The sequence below is a fragment of the Erpetoichthys calabaricus genome, chromosome 10 (genome assembly GCF_900747795.2).
Source record: "Erpetoichthys calabaricus chromosome 10, fErpCal1.3, whole genome shotgun sequence".
In the NCBI taxonomy this organism is placed as follows: domain Eukaryota; kingdom Metazoa; phylum Chordata; class Cladistia; order Polypteriformes; family Polypteridae; genus Erpetoichthys; species Erpetoichthys calabaricus.
In genome coordinates this window covers 146,815,620-146,836,120 of record NC_041403.2, presented here as the reverse complement: position 1 = coordinate 146,836,120, position 20,501 = coordinate 146,815,620, and the positions used below count along the sequence as shown (strand labels likewise).

The window sequence follows — 20,501 nt, the reverse complement described above, 5'->3', positions numbered from 1 at the left end:
AGCTGCATTGGAGGGAGGTAGGTCAACTGGCCTGTTGGTGCACCCTCAGCGATCTTAATTTGAATTACTTGAAAACAGCATAAATTATTCTGGATTTTTAGGAGACACTCCTCTCCTTCTACTCCATTAGTTATAAATGACGTCACTGTCAACAGGGTAGAATCAATCATTTAAATCACTCATAATCTCAACTGCAATGAAAAGTAACTGGTCTTAGCAAAAAAAAAAAAGCTCAGCAGTGTATGTTTTTCCTCCAACAGCTTGAAAAGTTTAAATTGTCTCAATCAGTGCTGGTACAATTTTATAGAGCCATCACTGAAAGTATCCTTACTTCATCCATAACAGTCCAGTATGACAGTGCATCTGCAGCAAAAAGCATAATGAAGGCTATTGGAAGCCCTGGAAACAAAATGAACATCACTCCCTCCCACAGAAATGGCTGACTCATTTTATTTATTTTGTGAAACTAGGATGTGTGGCAACATGCAGAGGGATCCAAAATGATCCTTGTTACAGAAGCCAATTAACTCATAGCTCATAACCTTTAGCTTCATTTTCCCATCAACATCACTACAACTACAATGAGGCCTCAATATTCATCCATCCATTATCCAACCTGCTATATCCTAACTACAGGGTCATGGGGGTCTGATGGAGCCAATCCCAGCCAACACAGGGCACAAGGCAGGAAAGGCAAGGTGCCAGCCCACCACAGGGCACGCACACACACACCAAGTACACACTAGGAACAATTTAGAATCGCCAATGCGCCTAACCTGCATGTCTTTGGACTGTGGGAGGAAACTCACGCAAACACAGGGAGAACATGCAAACTCCACGCAGGGAGGACCCGGGAAGTGAACCCAGGTCTCCTAACTGTGAGGCAGCAGCGCTACCAATGCGCCACCGCGCGACCCCCTCAATATTCAGAACAGCTATAATAAATGAGCCAACTATCTCATGGAAGGAAGACTTGAATAAGTTTTAAAGAAGCGGAGACTGCAGCTGAGAGCAGAGAAGGAGGATGGACTGCAGTCATGTATAAGTGGAGGTGGGTTCCCAAGGCTTTGTGGGGTCATCCACTCCACGCTTCAAAGAGGCATGGGAATGAGAGGAGAAAATTTGATTAAGATACTGAAGAAGCTAGTTAACTCTTAGCTGTGGTTAAAGAAGGAAGGCAAAAGCTGGGGGAAAACATGGCTCACAAGGCCAGCAGTAGGCCATGAACGTATAAGGAGAGGGACTCCTGTTGTAATTAACACCTCTGAACATCTATGAGGTGTGGATATCAGTTGATGACCAAGATGCAACATGGAAGAAGGCAAAGAAGAGTGTATGGCAAGCAAAAGTGCCCAGCAGACAATAAATCTACTCCTACATTTAACTGGTCTGCTTTAAGTAACCTTAGAAATGCGTGTTCCATGTTGGTCTGGCATCCACTCCAGGATAGGTCCCGGCCTTGCACTTGTGGCATTCAGACCATGTTGACCATGAGTTGATTTCAAACCCATGTAATTTGTGAGGTTTGCATGTCTTTCCCCATCTGGATTTTTCTCCCACATACCAAATTGGAGAATGTTAGTGGGGCTGGTGATCCTTGTTTCCCCATCTAGAGTGTCCTGTTCTGTATGCTATTGAAAAAGGCACAAGCTCTGCAACTCTGAAAATGAATTAAGCAGATGTATTAAATGAATGAATTAAAATTTAATTAATAAAAGTAACTATTCTAGCTGGAATAGGCCATAGCACCCCCAATACCACTTTCCTCTGGATTAAGCAGGTTAGAAAATGACATGATGAGAAACGTACATAACAAATTAAAATGATTACGGTTACCAATATTAAAAAAAAAAACACACACATGAAAATGCAACACATTTCGTTTCCTGCAAATAATACTTATTTCCACAAAAAAAAGCAAACAACCATTGCTTATATTTACCACAAGAGGTCAGTACACTATAGTTAGTTTAATAGTTATTTTCTCATCACAGATGTTTAAGACTGAACCAGTCTTGTAGTGAGGAGGCTTAATGGACAGCACTGACAAGGAGTTCTTCTGTTAGATTCACAAGCCTGCCATTGAATTAGCACATGAAAGCTCCGGGGTGGTCTATTGTGTTCTTGTAGCTGATTTTTGGAAAGCTCTGGGGGTGTTCTATGTATTCTTGCTGTTGATTTTCTTAGATTCCAAGGCTGCACACAATAACAGGAGATGAGAGCTAAAAAATAAAGAATGTGTATAAGACTACTAGTGACAAGACATCAGTTTAAAAACATAGTAAAAAGCTAAAGTAGGGGCCCCCGACTCCTTTCCTGGAGGACTCCAGTGGCTGCAGGTTTTCATTCTAACCCTTTTCTTAAGGAGTGCACTGTTTTTCTTGCTAATTAACTTTGAATTAATTTTACTTGACTTATTTTTTTAAGATTTGTTCCCTTGAATTTCTTCATCGTTCCTCTGAATTGCTTCATTTCTCTCCTTAAATGGCACCCAAACAGAAATGAAATATGAAGTGAGTGAGCCAATTGAAGATCAAGCCAGTTGCTTAATTAGGCTCTGATTCTGCTGTCACTGTCCTGCTCCACTGACAGATTGAGGAGATCGTTCCTCCCCCAAACTATGCGACTCTTCAATTCCACCTGGGGGGGTAAACGTTAACATTTAACATTATACAAAGTTATTGTCTGTTTTTCACCTGCATTATTATCATTCTTTAATTTAATATTATTTATTGTATCATTATGCTGCTGCTGGAGAATGTGAATTTCCCATTGGGATTAATAAAGTATCTATCTATCTATCTATCTATCTATCTATCTATCTATCTATCTATCTATCTATCTATCTATCTATCTATCTTCTTGTTGTTAATTAAAACCGTTCTTTAATTCCATGGCTCGTTGCTGCCCTCATTGTGCAATAACATACATTTCTAAACTTGTTGATTTAAGAGCACCATTAAAATATTTTGGGGACTTGAGCAGATCAGCATTCCTGAGACCTTCACCTTTCTGTATTTTGAGATATTGTATGATCGACAATGTTGGTTATGTTTTGTTGGTCGTGTTTTAGTTCATTTTATATCTCATGATTGTTTGGCTGCTAATTAAGGAAAAAGAAACAATTAAGGGGTCTGAGTCTTCAAGAGCAAGTGAAATAAAATTAATTCAAAAGAAGTTAATTAGGAGCAAAAACAGGTCACTAATTAAGAAAAGGGTTAGAATGAAAACCTGTAGCCACTGGTGCCCTCCAGGACCGAAGTTGGGGACCCCTGGTCTAAAGTATATCAAATGCAGTCTGCAATGAACCTGAATCCCTTTTAGCATTGTTTCCTACCAGGCTTTTATCTTGTACTGGACAAAGCAGGTTATGAAGCTGAAAAATGTGTACAATGAAACTTAGTCCAGCTTTTTAGCGCATTCTGCCTGTGCATTCTATAGTAGTTTGTGTGACGTTTACCTGTAATAAGTTTTCATTTGTGTCCCCATATTCTTGTTTAAGAATTTGTTATGAAATAACAACTGGGATCCACTGTACTAATTTTGTTCATAATTCTGAATACCAGACACATCAGTTCATGTCTTCTGCATTACTAGAATTTGTTCTGGCTGCTACTCTTGGAACGAGTAGCTAGAAGAAAAGATTAATTTTGTATTTGTTGGTGTGTAACAACTGTGGCAGACAGCCAGTGCTCTTACCCCACCGGGACACCCTGAATTGTGGAAGGACCAGGGGAAGACAGTACTTTGAGGACAGTTTCCCCCCCTGGACTGACAGAGGGCAGCCCCCTTGGTTTCCAGCGGGGCCGCGGGTCATGAACATGGGAGCTCAACCCTGCTGGGGCCCATTGCTACCTGCAGGGGGAGCACACGAACACTTTCAGGGCCTTATTTGGTGGCACTTCAGCCAAGTGTGGCCATAAGAAGCTTGTTGGCCACCTGGTGCCCTATAAAAAGGTGCCAGTTACCACCACTCAATGACCAGAGTTGGGAGGAAGATAACAAACCTGAGAAGGATTGGAGACGGAAGGACTGGTGGAAAAAGGGACTGTGTTGGGCTGTGGTGATTTGTGCACTGTGAAGAACTGTAAATAAACTGGGTGTTGTGTGTTAAACCGGTCTCTCTGCCTGTCTGTGTCGGGTTAGGGCAGCTGTACGCACCCTGGGCTTTCACACAACTTAGCAGGATCATGCAGTATATTTGCTTCAGTGACCTGGAAAATGGCACATTTATAGACGTCCTGCCAAAAGCTGGAATTAATCACAGAAAGAGGAACACAAAAACTATAGGTGGAGCAAATCTAACCCTAACAGAAAAAAGCAGATAAGGCTAACATTCTACTGTAATAATAATCTATAATTAAATTTTAGTGATTTCATATAATGACAGGCAACTCCGTTTCTGCTTTTCCATCACCACCAGGCGTTACAAGAAACTTAAATCATGCTGATTTTCTGCTTCCAGATGCATTTCCATTAGAAGCAACAATGCTCAAGGAGGCATTTCTGCTACACTGATTACATCATGGATTGCAGAATCGGTTTTGGTCTATCATATTCTGTGGTTGTATTTTACATAATCGGCATGGCAAGATTCACTGGGCCAGAAAGTGACATATGTTGTGTGTTGCTCAAGTATTTAACTACTCTGTATATGTGACATTAAATCAAAAATTGAATGGGGTACCCCGGGTTACATTTTATATCACCATGATGGAGCCGTGTATGGCAGCCTCTGTTCTTTGCTCTCCACTATTTGGTTTGTTTCTTTATTTGTGCTTTCATTCAGTGTTGCACTACAGTCAAATACAACTGAGAAGAATTGCTAAACATTCGACAGTTCACTTTGTGTGATTTGATACCTGGTTTTTCACAATTAAGGACTCTGCTTAAGCACGTTGAAGGATGGGCAAGTGCATTAGAGTGCTGGTTAAACTCACAGACAGCGGTCAAGTTTACATCTGCCAAACCTTCGCTCTGTTGGCAATAAAATGGATGAACTGTTGATTCTCTAAAGATATAACAAGGGTTTTTCACTTAATTCTTCTGTTTCACAGAAACCTGGCTAAGCGCATCTCTTCCGGATACTGCATTACACCTGTAAGGTTTCATCTTCGTAGTGCCCAACCACACATATTAAGTAGCCCTTAGCCATGAACTACCTATATTTATACAGCATGTGAAGGGGTCTGCCAGAGACAAAGACACTCTGGTCCATTGTTACAATGTTAAACAATGCCTACCTCACTGTCCCTCACACAACTTTGGGATTTGTCTGGTCATGGTTTGATTTACCTGATCCCAAACTACAGGAAAAAGTTAAAAGGTTGGACAACTAATCTAACTCTTAGATTAACACTTTAAGAAAGTGGACTAATGAGGTCAAAGTGGAAGCTGCACACCTGCTTTTGACCGAGATGTTTTTGAAAATGCAACCACCCATTTGTAAGCTGAGAGACGCAGTCACATCCTGGACTACCTTTTACAAGAATACAGGGGGAGTCCAAATTATGTTAACACTAATGGCACGGTTGCATATATACTTGCCTACAATTTTTGTGGACAATTTATGTGCCACATATGGTACATGTGTTGAACATGATGGCAAACCGGTTGAGACACTCCTGTAAATCTTGCACATATGAAATATTGTGTGAATACATGGTTTCCACCATTCAAATGTTAACAATTTTGACTCCCCCTGTATGTGTATCTCCACCAAAACCTGGGTAAGATTTCATAACAGATCATGGTTCATTCTGAACTATTGTGGGGAATTCTCTGCATGATTTGCCAGTGCCCTGACCAACACTCCAGAGTGAAAACTACATGTCCAGAATTCACATACAGTCCTCCTTCACTACCCTATTTAAAAGTGCTGTATTATCAAAATGTAATACTTCAATGGAAAAAGGCTCTACTTAGAATAGATGGGTGGCTCTGAAAAGAGCCGTTGATTTAGATAAACGCACCACCCTAGTTTACTTGCTCTTAGCTGTTTTTTCGGTCTTTTGGGTAGAAGCACTGCCTGAATGTTCGGCAGCACGCCACCTTGAGCGATAGTCACACCACCCAATAACTTATTCAGCTCCTCGTCGTTACGGACAGCCAACTGCAGATGGCGAGGGATGATTCTGGTTTTCTTATTGTCGCGAGCAGCATTCCCGGCTAACTCGAGAATTTCAGCAGTCAAGTACTCGAGCACAGCAGCCAGATATACTGGGGCACCAGCGCCCACTCGCTCAGCATAGTTACCTTTCCTCAAAAGTCTGTGAACACGGCCAACAGGGAACTGCAGACCCGCTCGAGAAGAGCGAGTCTTAGCCTTAGCGCGTGCCTTACCACCGGTCTTTCCTCTTCCGGACATGTTAATAAGTGAACCCAGCAGCTCTCTACAAGAAAATGTTCCGCTACCCAGCGTAGAGGCCTTTATAAAGGCTTCAATCGAGCGCGAAGTGCTGCACGAGCTGACTGCTGATTTGCATCTGCTTGCTACGTCACTCGGCTGGCGGGAGTCCCAGGCACTGCCCTCTAACCCTTTTGAACAAAGCTTCACGTTAAAAACTAAATCTGAAACGACAGGTGGAAACGTGCCCGTTTCGTTGTTTTGATGATATCTGTGTCAAGTCAAGTCAAGTTTATTTAAAAGGCACTATGCGTAACTACATTCACACATACATACAGACAGATTTATTTTTATCCATTACACCTCTTTTCCTGGATTTCATTGCATTGATGATTTTAATTTTATCTTGTATATATTTCGAATCTCTTGCTTTTACGTCATTGCACCGGCTAGTCTGACGTCTGAACACTGCTTTGGTTAACACGTTTGATCTTTAGAAGGTGTCGTCGTTCAAGGCGCTATACGGGGGGAAAAGGTGAACTTCTTCAGCAACAAACCCTTTGCTTTATTCTGAATCGAGTGCCTCGTAGCCCCCATATGTTCACAAGTTGAGCATAGCTACCTGCAGAAAACTATCGTATCTTTAGTAAGTTTTGAACTATTCGAAAGTAAAGTATTTTGATATTTTTGCAGTGATATGCAGTTACTTTTTCTTTCCTGTGATGAACCGATAACATGAATTGCATTCACCACAAATATCCATTGTCCTGAAGCAGATACGAATACAGCCTGACTTTAGACAAATAAACCTCGGTATATACTTTTGAAAGCAGAAAGCCCAAATGCAAAAATGAGCGCTAATTTTATCCCATCCATTAACACAAATGCCCGGTCTGAAAGGAGGGAATCGGCTCCTCCTCTCTTGTCGTCAGAGGCCACGTCAAACGCCGCACTGCCTAGGATTTGCATGACTGGCTTTAAAAAGCAGAAAGACGAGCAGTTACAGCATTCCGTTTCTCATTACTGTAATCTGTAGCTATGCCTGAACCAAAAGCCGCGCCTGCTCCCAAGAAGGGTTCGAAGAAAACTGTTTCTAAGAGCCAGGCGAAGGGTGGAAAGAAACGCAGAAAGACTAGAAAGGAAAGCTATTCCATCTACGTGTACAAGGTGCTGAAACAAGTTCACCCCGATACTGGCATTTCTTCGAAAGCGATGGGAATCATGAACTCGTTTGTGAATGATATCTTCGAGCGCATTGCCGGTGAGGCTTCTCGCCTTGCGCACTATAACAAGCGATCAACCATTTCTTCCCGGGAGATTCAGACTGCTGTGAGGCTCCTGCTACCGGGAGAGCTTGCTAAGCATGCCGTGTCCGAGGGCACCAAGGCAGTTACCAAGTACACCAGCTCCAAGTAAACGGCAGATGCCTGCTGAAAACCAACGGCTCTTTTCAGAGCCACCCACTTACTTTGAAAAAGAGCTCCATTAACTCGAGTAATCGCTTTTGTGATATGTATTTCACATACCCTGTAGAAAGCCTGTGCCTGGAAATACTTTTTCTCCATGTAATGACACCCAAAAAAAACGCTCTGCAACACTTTCCCTCCAGGACACAAGTCCTTTAGGTTAGGTAGATGCTCTTTTATCTCGGAGTGTCCAGCAGGCAGTACAAAGACGAAGCTCATTTCCTCGGATTCGTGTATGAGACTTAAGACAACTTTACCGTTTAGCATTTACTCTACACAAACCGATAGGATTCCTAGAACTAGTAACAACTCAAAATGCTTAAAGATTAGCAAATGAGCACTCTCGATTGGCTGATCTTCGAAACTGAATACATTAATAGGCGCGCCTTTCTTGGCACTCAAGGTCACCTTACATTGAAATTATACATTTGCTTAATTTCGCGGTTTTACTGAAGAACAAGCAGTAGCAGTGCAAACTTCACAATAGTATGCCACATATTGACTCAAGCTGAGAAATAAGAGGGGAGAGACGCTCGAACTCCCATAGAATAGTTTGTGTGGTGCAGATATTGAGTTAGCGAGGAGTAGTGAAAGTCTAGGAGATCCGTAAGGTAGGGAGTTTTAAATGTTAAGAGCAGTATAGGACAATGGCAATCAAGTAGTCGCCGTTTATGACTTAGGGCTGCTGTAGTCCGAATAGACACAGGATCGCAAAGATTAGTTTCGGCTGACAGCAGAACACAACCCCTGTACGATTCTTCAGAGCGAACAAAGCTACATGGCACAGGTTCGCTAAGCACACCCGTTCCTTCACATATAGGCAATTATGTCTGGGAATACAGGAAAAAAAACTCTCCAAGTAGAAAACGTGGGTGGCTCTGAAAAGAGCCTTTGGGGGGTTTTGCTTTGTAAAGCTTCAGTCGTCACTTAACCTCCAAAACCATAGAGTGTACGACCCTGTCTCTTCAAGGCATATACCACATCCATGGCGGTCACGGTCTTCCTCTTTGCATGCTCTGTGTAAGTGACAGCGTCCCGGATAACATTCTCCAGAAACACTTTGAGCACTCCGCGAGTCTCTTCGTAGATCAAACCAGAAATTCGCTTCACTCCACCTCGGCGGGCTAGACGACGGATAGCAGGCTTTGTAATGCCTTGAATGTTATCTCGCAGTACTTTACGATGACGCTTTGCGCCACCTTTACCAAGTCCCTTTCCTCCTTTACCACGACCAGACATTTTTCTCGCAAGGTTCTACTCAAGTGATTTGACAATATGGACAATAATCTCGCTGATATGAATGCAAGGACGACCTGCTCGAAAACAGCCCGGGAAATGTCTGCGCGGGCTATTAAGAAATCGCGCTTTGTATTTGCTCTTAGGTTTCATGAGCGAGACCCAGAACAAAGCAGCTAGTCCGCCACGTGGAACCTAATATCAATACGCTGCTAAAGCAGTGATAGACTTGAGCTTTCTTGAACCACATCTCCTTTCTTTGTCTGCTCCGTTCAGCACGTGTGACTGGCACCTGTTCAGCCGCTTGGGCAAACGTTGCTGGACGATGGTTTACTTTCTTTATGATAAGAAAATGACAAACATGTAGAAAAGCATAATCTTGTACATCCGCGTCCACTCCGCTTGCCCCGTTTAATTGCGTGTACTAATATCAAGCAAAGTAAAATCAAGTCTTATTTTCTTTTTCTGAGTCTGGATTTCTTTATGAAAACACAGAAATTGACTTTGATTTCCTTGGTTATGAGAACTTCTCCTAAGGACAAAAACTGCATTTTCCATTTACCTTCAATGCATTTGCTTGAAAATATATTTTCATCAACAACTGTAATTTTTCATTTCCTGCTCAAATTTAAAACTAAATATAGTTATATAACATGATTATTTTTATTTAAATATTATACTATGTAAACATTTATATAATTTTTATAAAGTTAAACTCAAGTGAAGATGACAAGGGCCAAAACATCCATCCATACATAAAATGTTTCTTTCTGCCTGCTACCAAGACTGCCTTGGCAATGCTCCTTCCCTCACAATACTGGATGACATTTAGCTGCTTTTACTATGAACAGATCACTTAATGGACTTCAGTAAAAAATAAATAAGTAAATACATGGGATATTTCAATAACGATTAAAGGAGAATTCCTAATTATACATGCTTTGAAACTGAAAGCACTGCATACAACAATGTTTTGCTTGTTAATTCGGATCAGTTGGTTTTGATATAGTGCTAAGGATTGAGAATAGGATCAAAGTGTACACTCAAATGTACAGCCAAATGTCATCAAGTATAACTTGCAAAACCTTTTATCATGACCATAAAGGTAATCACACAACAGCAAACAAACAGTATCCTCGAGAAAATTCAGCTTCTGGAGCTGCACAACTGTGAAAACTCAAAATCCATTCTAATGGAAGAATGGCCAGATGACAGCAAAAGAGATTGTGAGAAATGTGGTTAAAATCACAACTGAAGGCTGTAACATAAAGACCAGAATGCATCTCACTTTATCACTCAGGCTGGGTCAAAGCCCTGGCTTACAGGCACGATCCCACTATTGACCGACACAAGGACTTTGACCTGCTCTGTTTCTGACCCAAGTACGTTGACTTCTCCTTAATCAACCTTGTAGCTCTAGGCTCTCCCAGGAGTACAATTATGATGTTGAACTTAGCATGGACACCTAGTCAACACAGGGCTACTCCCATCGACGTCTCCTGAGCTCAAGCTATTTTCCCAGCTTGGAATCCTGAGCACTCTGGATTACAGACATGCCACTGCTTCTGGCGAAAGCCTGGCTTGCAGGTGTTGCTCTTGAGGCTAAGCCTTGCTCCTTCTTTGCAGAGTGGATACATTCTGGGAGGTGTGCATCATGGAGAAAACTTCTTCAGAAAAAAACTTGTAGTGTTTCTAGATACAGTAAGCAGTCAGACTACACTTTACTGCACAGCATATGAAATTATAGCATAGCACATAGAACTTGTCTCAGTTTATCAAGTGAGCCCAATGGATTGGGTGCAGTTCATATTTATTTTAGTTCTAATCACAAAACATCTCAGCTTCAAACATTTTTCTTGTCTTCCACTTTACATGTTATCTTCATAATAATTACCTCATTCTATATCTTTTTCAATAACAATTGCCTAATAATCATAAATCCTTTCGTAACAATCATTTCGACTTGAACGTCATACTGGCTGGGAGGCCTGAAAATAACCATCACCTAATCATCTTTTACATTCCTCATTTTTTCACATTCATAATGTTGAGCTAATAAAAATTGGTGGCCTCTTAATTAATCAATCTTCATCATTAAGTTGGAACCAGGATGACCCACATATTAGAAACTGATCCACTCAGTCAATACGTACTTGTTGCACATGTATCCCATACAGCTAAAATCATAGGCAGCTTCACTAAGGGCTAAGCTGGTGGAACTGGAAGCAGGCAGGTGGCCTTAAGCAGACAACCACAGTGCTTCCTAATAAGAAAAAAAAAATACAAGCTTTTACTAATTAACCCTTAAATTCTTTTATTGCTCAAAGCCAGCTGATATCATACGTTTTGCTTTAACTTGATTAATTAAGATACTGATTCATGAGGAAGCACTGACATATAGACTTAACTGCTATCTATCTATATACAGGTATATATCTGGAAGAGAAGGTCTGTGATATGGTTTGCATATTTGCAGCTGGAGATCCACAAAGGGAGAAAAAAAGAATCACGTATCATAAAGTAGTTTTTATTCCTGAGCTTTCAACCCCTGCCAGGGCTCTGCATCAGAGGATAAGTCTAAGCATTATCCTCTGATGAAGACCCCTGGCAGGGGTTGAAAGCTCAGGAATAAAAACTACTTTATGATACGTGATTCTTTTTTTCTCCCTTTGTGGATCTCCAGCTGCAGGTATCTATCTATCTATCTATCTATCTATCTATCTATCTATCTATCTATCTATCTATCTATCTATCTATCTATCTATCTATCTATATGCTAACGTGAAAAATAATTTAGTCTTCTCCACAGTTTTCATTTTCAAAACAATGGCCTGTTTTGGTTCACTCAAAGTACATAATATCCTTGACTCACTGAAGTTTAAAAATAACAATTGAAGAGACAGATAGGCTTGTTTATGAGCAAAGAACAGGGGCCTCTATGCCTACAAATAAATGGTAACCATTTAAGCCACTTAAAGGAAATGATAAGCACAAGCTTTTAATAGTTAATAGTTTTAAAGCTAACAAAAAGGCACATTGATCCGTAATCGAAATTTTCAACATGTGCACCACAGAACTGGAATGTGGAAAGGAACAACATGGCAGCTTATGTAACTGACAAGACTGGTTCCGGAGAGTTGTATGTTTTCTTAACAACAACAATAAGAAGGGAAGTTTGAAATAACACTAATAAATTGAGAACAAAAAAACACGCTAGAAATATAATAGAGCTGCATTAAGCTTTCATGAAACTTATGGGTCCCACAACCACTCCGCCATCACACACATGAACACAGAGCAAACAGCATTTTGCTTCTACCTACTGTAAAAAAAAAGCCATTTCATTTGTTCAGCCACATCCACATCATTTAATAATTTGGCATAAAGCCTGCACCGTCTTCTTGTTCAGTGAAATGATTACTGTTCTGTGTTACCATTTTTTTATTTGCAGCCTTAACAGTTTTGATTTCATTCATTCATTCATTCATAATTAATTAATTAATCAATCAGTTAATCAATTAATTAATTTGTTCAGTGGCTGTCTCTTTCTACATTTGATTCCATTTTTGGCAAATCCTTAGGTGTTACTCCCACTTTTTGCCAATAAGGAACATTTAAATTACACAAAAGACAAACTCATTTAAAATTCATCATTGATGGACTCATGGGACATGGAAGCATTTAGTATATATAGTTTATATCAACTAGCTGTTGTATGATTCTGCAACTGTTTTTAAGAAAATACATGCTCATAAATACTGACTTGAAGGGACAGAGATTCATGCGATCAATTACTTTGTTTGTTATGTTTGATATTAATTTTGACCACTCGGTGCTAACACTTTATTTTCCATATGTACATTCATTAAAGTAGAGAGTATGTAGTTGGTCATTGTGGAACAAGAGGAGAATCCATGCATCCAGCCATCCATTTTCCAACCCGGGGTCACGGGGGTCTGCTGGAGCCAATCCCAGCCAACACAGGGCACAAGGCAGGAACCAATCCCGAGCAGGGTGCCAACCCACCGCAGGACACACACACACACACCCACACACCAAGCACACACTAGGGCCAATTTAGAATCGCCAATCCACTTAACCTGCATGTCTTTGGACTGTGGGAGGAAACCAGAGCGCCCGGAGGAAACCCACGCAGACACGGGGAGAACATGCAAACTCCACGCAGGGAGGACCCGGGAAGCGAACCCGGGTCTCCTAAAGAGGAGAATCTTCAAGTGAAAAGTAACATTCTCACATTGCCTCCATACTTGGAGCAGAAGAACATAATGACTAAGTCGCCAAGAACCACAAAGTAAAACAAAGGTGAGAACTTAATTGAAGCTTTTCTGACTAAAAGTCGAGCACCTGAGCCATTTCAACAATATGCAGAGTAGTAGCTGCAGTAATCTCCTTATGACAAAAAAAGGCATAAACCCTTTAGAAAAACATATGAAGAATTTACTTTGGGTTCAGAAGGAGAGGGTAGCTAGAAAAAATTGGGAGTCTCCCCTAGACTTTCTCATATACTCAGATACAGGAATGGATATTTGAGGGGTAAATCCAAATACAATGATTATATTTATATATTATGTACATCAAAGAACCATCAACAACAAATCAAATTAATAATATATTGAACAATTGCTATAAAAGTAAATTTGAATAAATCGGACTCTGCAGCTTCAGGAAAAAGAAAGTTCCACTTCCAGTTTGCGGAAATAGCTCAAAAATTTAAAGTAATTTAAGTTTTGTACCTAATACTTGTATGCAAAATTTGGTAGACCTAAACTGAAAGCATACTCTAGTTATCGTGTTTACATACACACACAAGAGACAGAAATAATTCTGAAAATGGTATTTTCTGACTCATGGAGGTCTAAAACATCAAGATTCATCAAAATCTCAAAATCTAATTTTTGAACGATTACAATACTTTCCCTATGAGAAAGTAAATCAGACTCATGGAAGTCTAAAACTTTGAGATTTATTAAAATCTCAAGGTTGTTTTTTTGCTAGTTTTTCTTTCCCCATACAGTGTCAAATTGGAGATAGTTCCACAACTGTCCCTGAGATGTTAATGGAAAATCAGTCAATGGAGTGAATGCAGCATATGTAATTTCCATTGCACAAATGAATCTGAATTCTTCACATTTTGAGAAAAAGGAAATCTGATATATGACATTATGTGGCAGGCTCTTATATGGCAAGGTCATTTTGGAAAGTGCAATAGAATATCACGAAATAACCCAGCCAACCCCAGCCTCTTTTCACCAGCAGCAGCTCCACCACCAACATCCTTAATATGGGTTATTAAAAGAGGGAAATTTACAAAAGAGCTGGCCTGAGCCTGGCTACAGACTAAGAGCTGAGACATGATGGACACATTAGATCATAGTATATTTTGTCCATAACTAAAGCAATTGCTACTGCTAATCTTTCAGTTGATTAACTGAGTTTAGTTTCACAATGTCCAGAGACAAACCTGGCAGCATGGGTCAGAAAGAATGATTTCTGGACGGTTTTGAGTCCATCCAGTTTGAAGTTGTCGATGCACTTAACACACAAGACTTTTTGATGGAGGGACAAAAAAAAAAAAAAAAACACCTATCTGTCCACAGTAAAACACAAAAATACATTCAGACATTGTTTGTTTCCACTGGGGTTCTTGGGCATAGGTTTCCTCCAAGTCCAAAGACATTCATTTTAATTGGACTGGTGTTGCCATATTGGCTGTAGTGAGTTTGTGTGTTCATCTAGTGATGGACTGGTGCGCTGTTCGGGTGTTGTTCCTGCCTTGTATCTTATGACTTCTGGGAAAGGAATCTGCACTACAACACTGCACTGCTTCAATTAGTTTGGAAAATGAATAGATGTGCGTCCCCTTATTCTATCAGCCATTATTATGCTTGTTATGAAGCATGAAGGAACGAAAAATAGATAAATAAGTTTGAAAGCAACTTTTCATATCATTTAAAATATTCGCTTGATTGATTTCTCCTTTAGATCATTCTTAATTTCTTGGCCATAGCATTACAGGAGTAAGTATGAATGAAATTAAATTACACTGCACACTTTGTGTGTTTGTCAATCGTTTCCAAGTTTCCTTTCCATATCTCTTTCCCAAATTAACAATAAGAAATCTTTGTTAATCTAACAGCTACATTCAGTTTCATTCCTTTTATCACTGTCTCTTCTCTCTCTCAACTGCAAACTTTGTCAGTAATAAAATTCACATGGCCAACTTGGGAAACCGTACTGATAGGGGTTATAGCAAAGCCAACACTATAATAAGGGAGAGTAGACGCTGTGTGTCTCGCTGACTTTCTAAGAACACTTGACGGCAGTAACCGTTAGACGTTGTGGGCACGGAAACAAAGGCAGCCTTCAAATTGCGCGCCGAGCTTTTGAGTGGAGCAATAGAAAGGAGACGCCAAACGCGTATGTCCGGCCCCCTTTACCTTCATCCAATCAGAATACAAAAGGACCTCAATATAATGCGCCTCATGCACCTTTCACGCTGCTCATTTTTTGGATCGTTTCAGGTCTTAGTTTGGAGTAAGTCAGTAAAATGGCAAGAACGAAACAGACAGCTCGTAAATCTACTGGTGGCAAAGCTCCGCGTAAACAGCTTGCCACGAAAGCAGCTCGTAAGAGCGCTCCTGCTACCGGTGGTGTAAAGAAGCCTCACCGTTACAGACCCGGCACGGTAGCTCTGCGAGAGATCCGTCGCTACCAGAAATCTACTGAGCTGCTTATTCGTAAGTTGCCTTTCCAGAGACTCGTGAGAGAAATCGCCCAGGATTTCAAGACCGATCTCCGTTTCCAGAGCTCCGCTGTCATGGCTTTACAGGAGGCCAGTGAGGCTTACTTGGTCGGCCTGTTCGAAGACACCAACCTGTGTGCCATCCACGCCAAGAGAGTGACCATAATGCCTAAGGACATCCAGCTGGCTCGTCGTATTCGTGGGGAGCGCGCCTAAGGACACAGGATAAAAGCAATCTACATTTTGTAAAAGGCTCTTTTCAGAGCCGCCACAAGATCAGTTGTAAGAGATAATCCACTCTGCCTACACTAAACATGCCAACTTCACATTGCTTAAAAATGTGTGAATATAACTTGAAATGCTCACGCCTAGTGTATCAAGATCAGATGCATAGAAGCTCCTTTCTGATTGCCCCCCCTAACCGAGGCCTTAAAGGAACATCTGTGCCGCCGCTAGTTTAAACCAACTTTCCGAAACCCCACCAAACTCTTGTCACTCTGACAAGTTTATTTGGCTGATGCTTTAACTAGAATTACCAGAGCCTACAAAAAAAAAAAACTCGGATCCGTCCCACCTTAATCCAAACCGATTCAACGTATTGGATATTGGTTACATTTCTTATTGGAACTCAAGCAGGAATAACTTGCTCATTGTCACGTGAGGTTTCCAACCCACAACTTCAGGGTTTGAAATCAAAATCCCTGACCCACTGCTGCTGCCCTTCTGTCACTTACACCCCCCCCCCCATACTGAAGTGCAAAACGGCCAGAAACACCCTGCTCACCCGCGCAAATCGTCCCTTTTTAAAGCGTAACAAAACAGATTCGCCCTCCTCGAGGATGTGGGGGCTCTGAAAAGAGCCGTTGATCTCTAGTTATCGGGTCACGAATAAACCGATCACTTCCTTTTCGGTGCAGCCTTCTTCACAGTTTTAGGTTTGGCTGCTTTAGGCTTTGATGCTTTGGCCTTCTTAGGACTCTTTGTTGCCTTTTTAGGCTTTGCGGCGGGCTTCACTTTCTTGGGACTCTTGGCGGCTTTCTTGGCTGCGGCAGGCTTCTTCGCAGTCTTTTTGGCTGCTGCGGGTTTCTTAGCTACTGGCTTTTTCACTTTTTTTGCGGCAGCCGGCTTTTTCGCCGCTGGCTTCTTCTTCGGCGCCGCCTTTTTCTTCGTGGCTTTCTCCTTTGCCTCTGCCTGCTTCTTGTTGATTTTAAAGGATCCAGCCGCGCCGGTGCCTTTTGTCTGCACGAGAGAGCCTTTGCTCACAAGGCTTTTTACAGACAGTTTTACACGGGCGTTGTTCTTCTCCACATCGTAGCCACCAGCTGCAAGAGCTTTCTTGAGCCCGGCCAAAGAGAGTCCGTGACGTTCCTTTGAAGCGGACACAGCCTTCACGATCAAATCAGACACGCTAGGGCCGGTTTTCTTAGGCTTCGAACTTGGTTTCTTCTTTGGCGCCTTAGCGGGAGCTACTGGAGCGGTTTCTGCCATTTTGAACAGACACTTGGATTTCTCTGTAAATTTTAGCTGCGAACGACAGGCTCAGCCTCTCATATTGGGTAGGTGAGAACCGTGCAGACTCAAGCAGTCCGCTGCACGGGCAAAGAGCTCTGATTCACCTGTGTTTCCTGCCCCCACAAAATCCCGTTATTTAAACGAAAAAAATCGAGAAATCACAACTACGAACTGTAGACATATAGAAGGAAACACGTTGTTAACAGTCTCATCCCTCACCTAGGACCAGTTTGCCTTGGGTGGCCCTACCAGGGGCATAAAGCCCCGGACAACAGAGCTCTTAGGATCATTGGGACACGCAAACCCCTCCACCACGATAAGGTGGCGGTTAAAGTGCATGTCCCATCGATTAAAAAGAAGGTTCAATGGAAAGGCCAGACGGAGAAATGGCACTGCGTACAGGACGGGCATTCACTCGTTACATAGTGGAAACACGACGGACCACTAATAGAGAGGTCCGTAACCGATGCCGAAAAGTGTTTACAACTTTTATGCAAAAATTCACAGATAATCCGAGCTCTCTACAAATGCGGATTAACACAACAACAGGAGTAGTGGTTGTCTAATTTCTGTAATGTTTCCTTGAAATATTCTTGTTACGGAAACTACTTTATTTCAAAAATCCGGTGTCAAAAACTATATTATGTTTGGGAAGTTAAAATTGCTTATTAAGAGATTCGTCACTACAAGGATCCAGTCAGTTTGTCTAAACTAACTCATAAACACAGAACAGAAATTTGATTATTGTCCATGACAAAAATGCATCTTTAGCAATGAAACACACTTTGATGCAGTTTTCATCAAACCCTGCTTCCATTTTCAGCTTTTCCAGTACCCAGACACATCGATCGATCCCTATTAGGTCCGTCTATGTATAGTTTTTAAGTTGAAATAACCAAGCATAATCAAATGAATGAAAACAGTCACACAATCTAAACAGTAGAAAGCTATATTTAACAGTGACCAGGCCAATCTTGTGTGGTACCATCATATGTTAGATAATCTTCATTTGTCAATTTACTGTATTGTACTGTATTTTCACCTGTATATATGTGCATACAAACTGCATATTTTTTGTTTGTTTGTTTTAATTGATTGCTTGTTATCCTGTGTAATCTTAAACTATGTCAAGTGTCTTTATACCCGGGAGCTGTAAATGAAGTAAAATGAAAGTTTCTATTTGTACCTTTTCAATATTTTCCCCCAGTGTGCAGAATCCTACACGCAGGCCAGCTGAATTAGAAAATCAAGACTGTTGCTGACATAATTGCCACCTCCAGAGTCTAACGATTTGATAAGCTCTAGATCCAGCCAAACTGCTGTAATACCGGTAACTGCTTAAAAATTGTCTAAAGAGAGATCAAGGATAACCTGCAGATTAAGTTGTTACAGGGATTTCAAGATTAAAAACTTTATACATATCTTTAAAGACCACGTAATATTGTGGAAATAAGGGTAATGGGCGCCCACGTGCATGATAAAATACCAGTGATCACAATATAAAGCATATTTGTAAAAGACAATTATTCAAAAACACGGCTCACATTTCAGGATGAACCTCCAAGCTTGCACGAGAGCACGTATGGGATGTTAGCGGAGAAGAAAGATACGTGCGTGTTTGTTGTTTCCTTATAGTTATTTCCTTAAGTATTTAAAATAATTGCAATAGCTAAGACTTTGTGGTCGATTCTGTATATTAGAGTATGCGTTGATGACCAGAGGTTTGTTCATTTGTGTTTGACTTGCGATCCCAAGTTCTTTGAAGTGTACTGTTTGTTCATGCGTTGGGAATGTGCTTTAGTGTCATGTACCTGTACATGCAATAATATTTGAGTAATAGTTTATGGTGTTACATTAATATACTTTAAGTTTGTTGATACGGTTTACCGAAAAACTATTGATTTGGATTTCATACGGGTGATTGCAGTAATACTGACATGGAGTGGACCAAGTGTCTGTTATTGTAGACCACACATACCTGTTGAAATACATGTACATATCTTCAAATAAATCCGGCAATTTCATTGTGAAGTGCTGTGTGGAATTCTCTGCATCATTTGCCAGTACCCTGACCGACACTCCAGTGTGAAAACTACATACCCCGAGCTCATCACAGATACAGTACCTTTTAAATAGTGTAGGGAAGGAGGACTGTATGATCAAAATGCAATACTTCAATGGAAAAAGGCTCTATTCAGAATGGATAGGTGGCTCTGAAAAGAGCCGTTGATTTAGATAAACGCACCACCCTAGTTTACTTGCTCTTAGCTGGTTTTTCGGTCTTCTTAGGCAGAAGCACAGCCTGAATGTTCGGCAGCACGCCACCTTGAGCGATAGTCACACCACCCAATAACTTATTCAGCTCCTCGTCGTTACGGACAGCCAACTGCAGATGGCGAGGGATGATTCTGGTTTTCTTATTGTCGCGGGCGGCATTCCCGGCTAACTCGAGAATTTCAGCGGTCAAGTACTCGAGCACAGCAGCCAGATATACCGGGGCACCAGCGCCCACTCGCTCAGCATAATTGCCTTTCCTCAAAAGTCTGTGAACACGGCCAACAGGGAACTGCAAACCAGCTCGAGAAGAGCGAGTCTTAGCCTTGGCGCGTGCCTTACCACCGGTCTTTCCTCTTCCGGACATGTTAAGCAGTGAAAACAACAGCTCTCTGTAAGATAATGTTCCAATAGCCCAGCGTAGAGGCCTTTATAAAGGCTTCAATCGAGCGCGAAGTGCTGAACGAGCTGACTGCTGATTTGCATCTGCTTGCTACGTCACTCGGCTGGCGGGAGTCCTGGGCACTGCCCTCTAACCCTTTTGAACAAAGCTTCACGTTGAAAACTAAAGTTCCAAGCAAAGCTCGCAACGTGCCAGCTTTGTTGTTTTGAGTTATATATATATGCATATATACGCACAAGTATGTTCTATTCATTAGATCTCTCTTCCTGGATTTCATTGCATTGATATTTTTATCTTATTTTGTTTATGTTTCGGTAGCGCAGCTGCCTCGCAGTTAGGAAGCGAACCTGGGTCCTCCCTGCGTGGAGTTTGTATGTTCTCCCCGTGTCTGCATGGGTTTCCTCCCACAGTCCCAAGACATGCAGGATAGGTGGATTGGCGATTCTAAATTGGCCCTAGTGTGTGCTTGGTTGGCACCCTGTCCGGGATTGGTTCCTGCCT

The 20,501-nt window shown here is 41.4% G+C and overlaps 6 protein-coding genes across 6 annotated transcripts in view; 2 read left to right on the top strand and 4 right to left on the bottom strand.

Moving 5' to 3' along the window:
* Positions 1-3,829: 3,829 nt before the first annotated feature.
* LOC114658450 (histone H2A-like) lies at positions 3,830-6,367 on the bottom strand. Its single transcript, XM_028810521.1, has 2 exons — positions 5,986-6,367; positions 3,830-3,855 (listed from the first exon to the last, which is right to left on the bottom strand). The coding sequence occupies exons 1-2, from the start codon at positions 6,365-6,367 to the stop codon at positions 3,830-3,832; spliced, it is 408 nt and encodes a 135-aa protein (XP_028666354.1).
* A 997-nt stretch (positions 6,368-7,364) lies between these two features.
* On the top strand, positions 7,365-7,806 carry LOC114658607 (histone H2B 8-like). The gene has a single exon (XM_028810629.2). It carries the CDS (start codon positions 7,385-7,387, stop codon positions 7,760-7,762), a length of 378 nt encoding a protein of 125 aa, XP_028666462.1. The 5' UTR covers positions 7,365-7,384; the 3' UTR covers positions 7,763-7,806.
* An 875-nt stretch (positions 7,807-8,681) lies between these two features.
* On the bottom strand, positions 8,682-9,091 carry LOC114659517 (histone H4). The gene has a single exon (XM_028812047.2). The coding sequence runs from the start codon at positions 9,049-9,051 to the stop codon at positions 8,740-8,742; it is 312 nt and encodes a 103-aa protein (XP_028667880.1). The 5' UTR covers positions 9,052-9,091; the 3' UTR covers positions 8,682-8,739.
* Positions 9,092-15,586: 6,495 nt separating this feature from the next.
* Positions 15,587-20,501, top strand: part of LOC114658449 (histone H3.v1-like) — a 36,891-nt gene continuing 31,976 nt past the window's right edge. Inside the window, exon 1 of the mRNA XM_051932469.1 lies at positions 15,587-16,021. Coding sequence (XP_051788429.1) covers positions 15,617-16,021 — 405 coding nt within the window. The 5' untranslated portion in view covers positions 15,587-15,616. The remainder of the gene's footprint in view (positions 16,022-20,501) is intronic.
* LOC114659510 (histone H1-like) lies at positions 16,656-17,317 on the bottom strand. The gene has a single exon (XM_028812040.2). The coding sequence runs from the start codon at positions 17,297-17,299 to the stop codon at positions 16,709-16,711; it is 591 nt and encodes a 196-aa protein (XP_028667873.1). The 5' UTR covers positions 17,300-17,317; the 3' UTR covers positions 16,656-16,708.
* LOC114659512 (histone H2A-like) lies at positions 19,531-20,012 on the bottom strand. Its single transcript, XM_028812041.1, has one exon. The coding sequence runs from the start codon at positions 19,962-19,964 to the stop codon at positions 19,578-19,580; it is 387 nt and encodes a 128-aa protein (XP_028667874.1). The 5' UTR covers positions 19,965-20,012; the 3' UTR covers positions 19,531-19,577.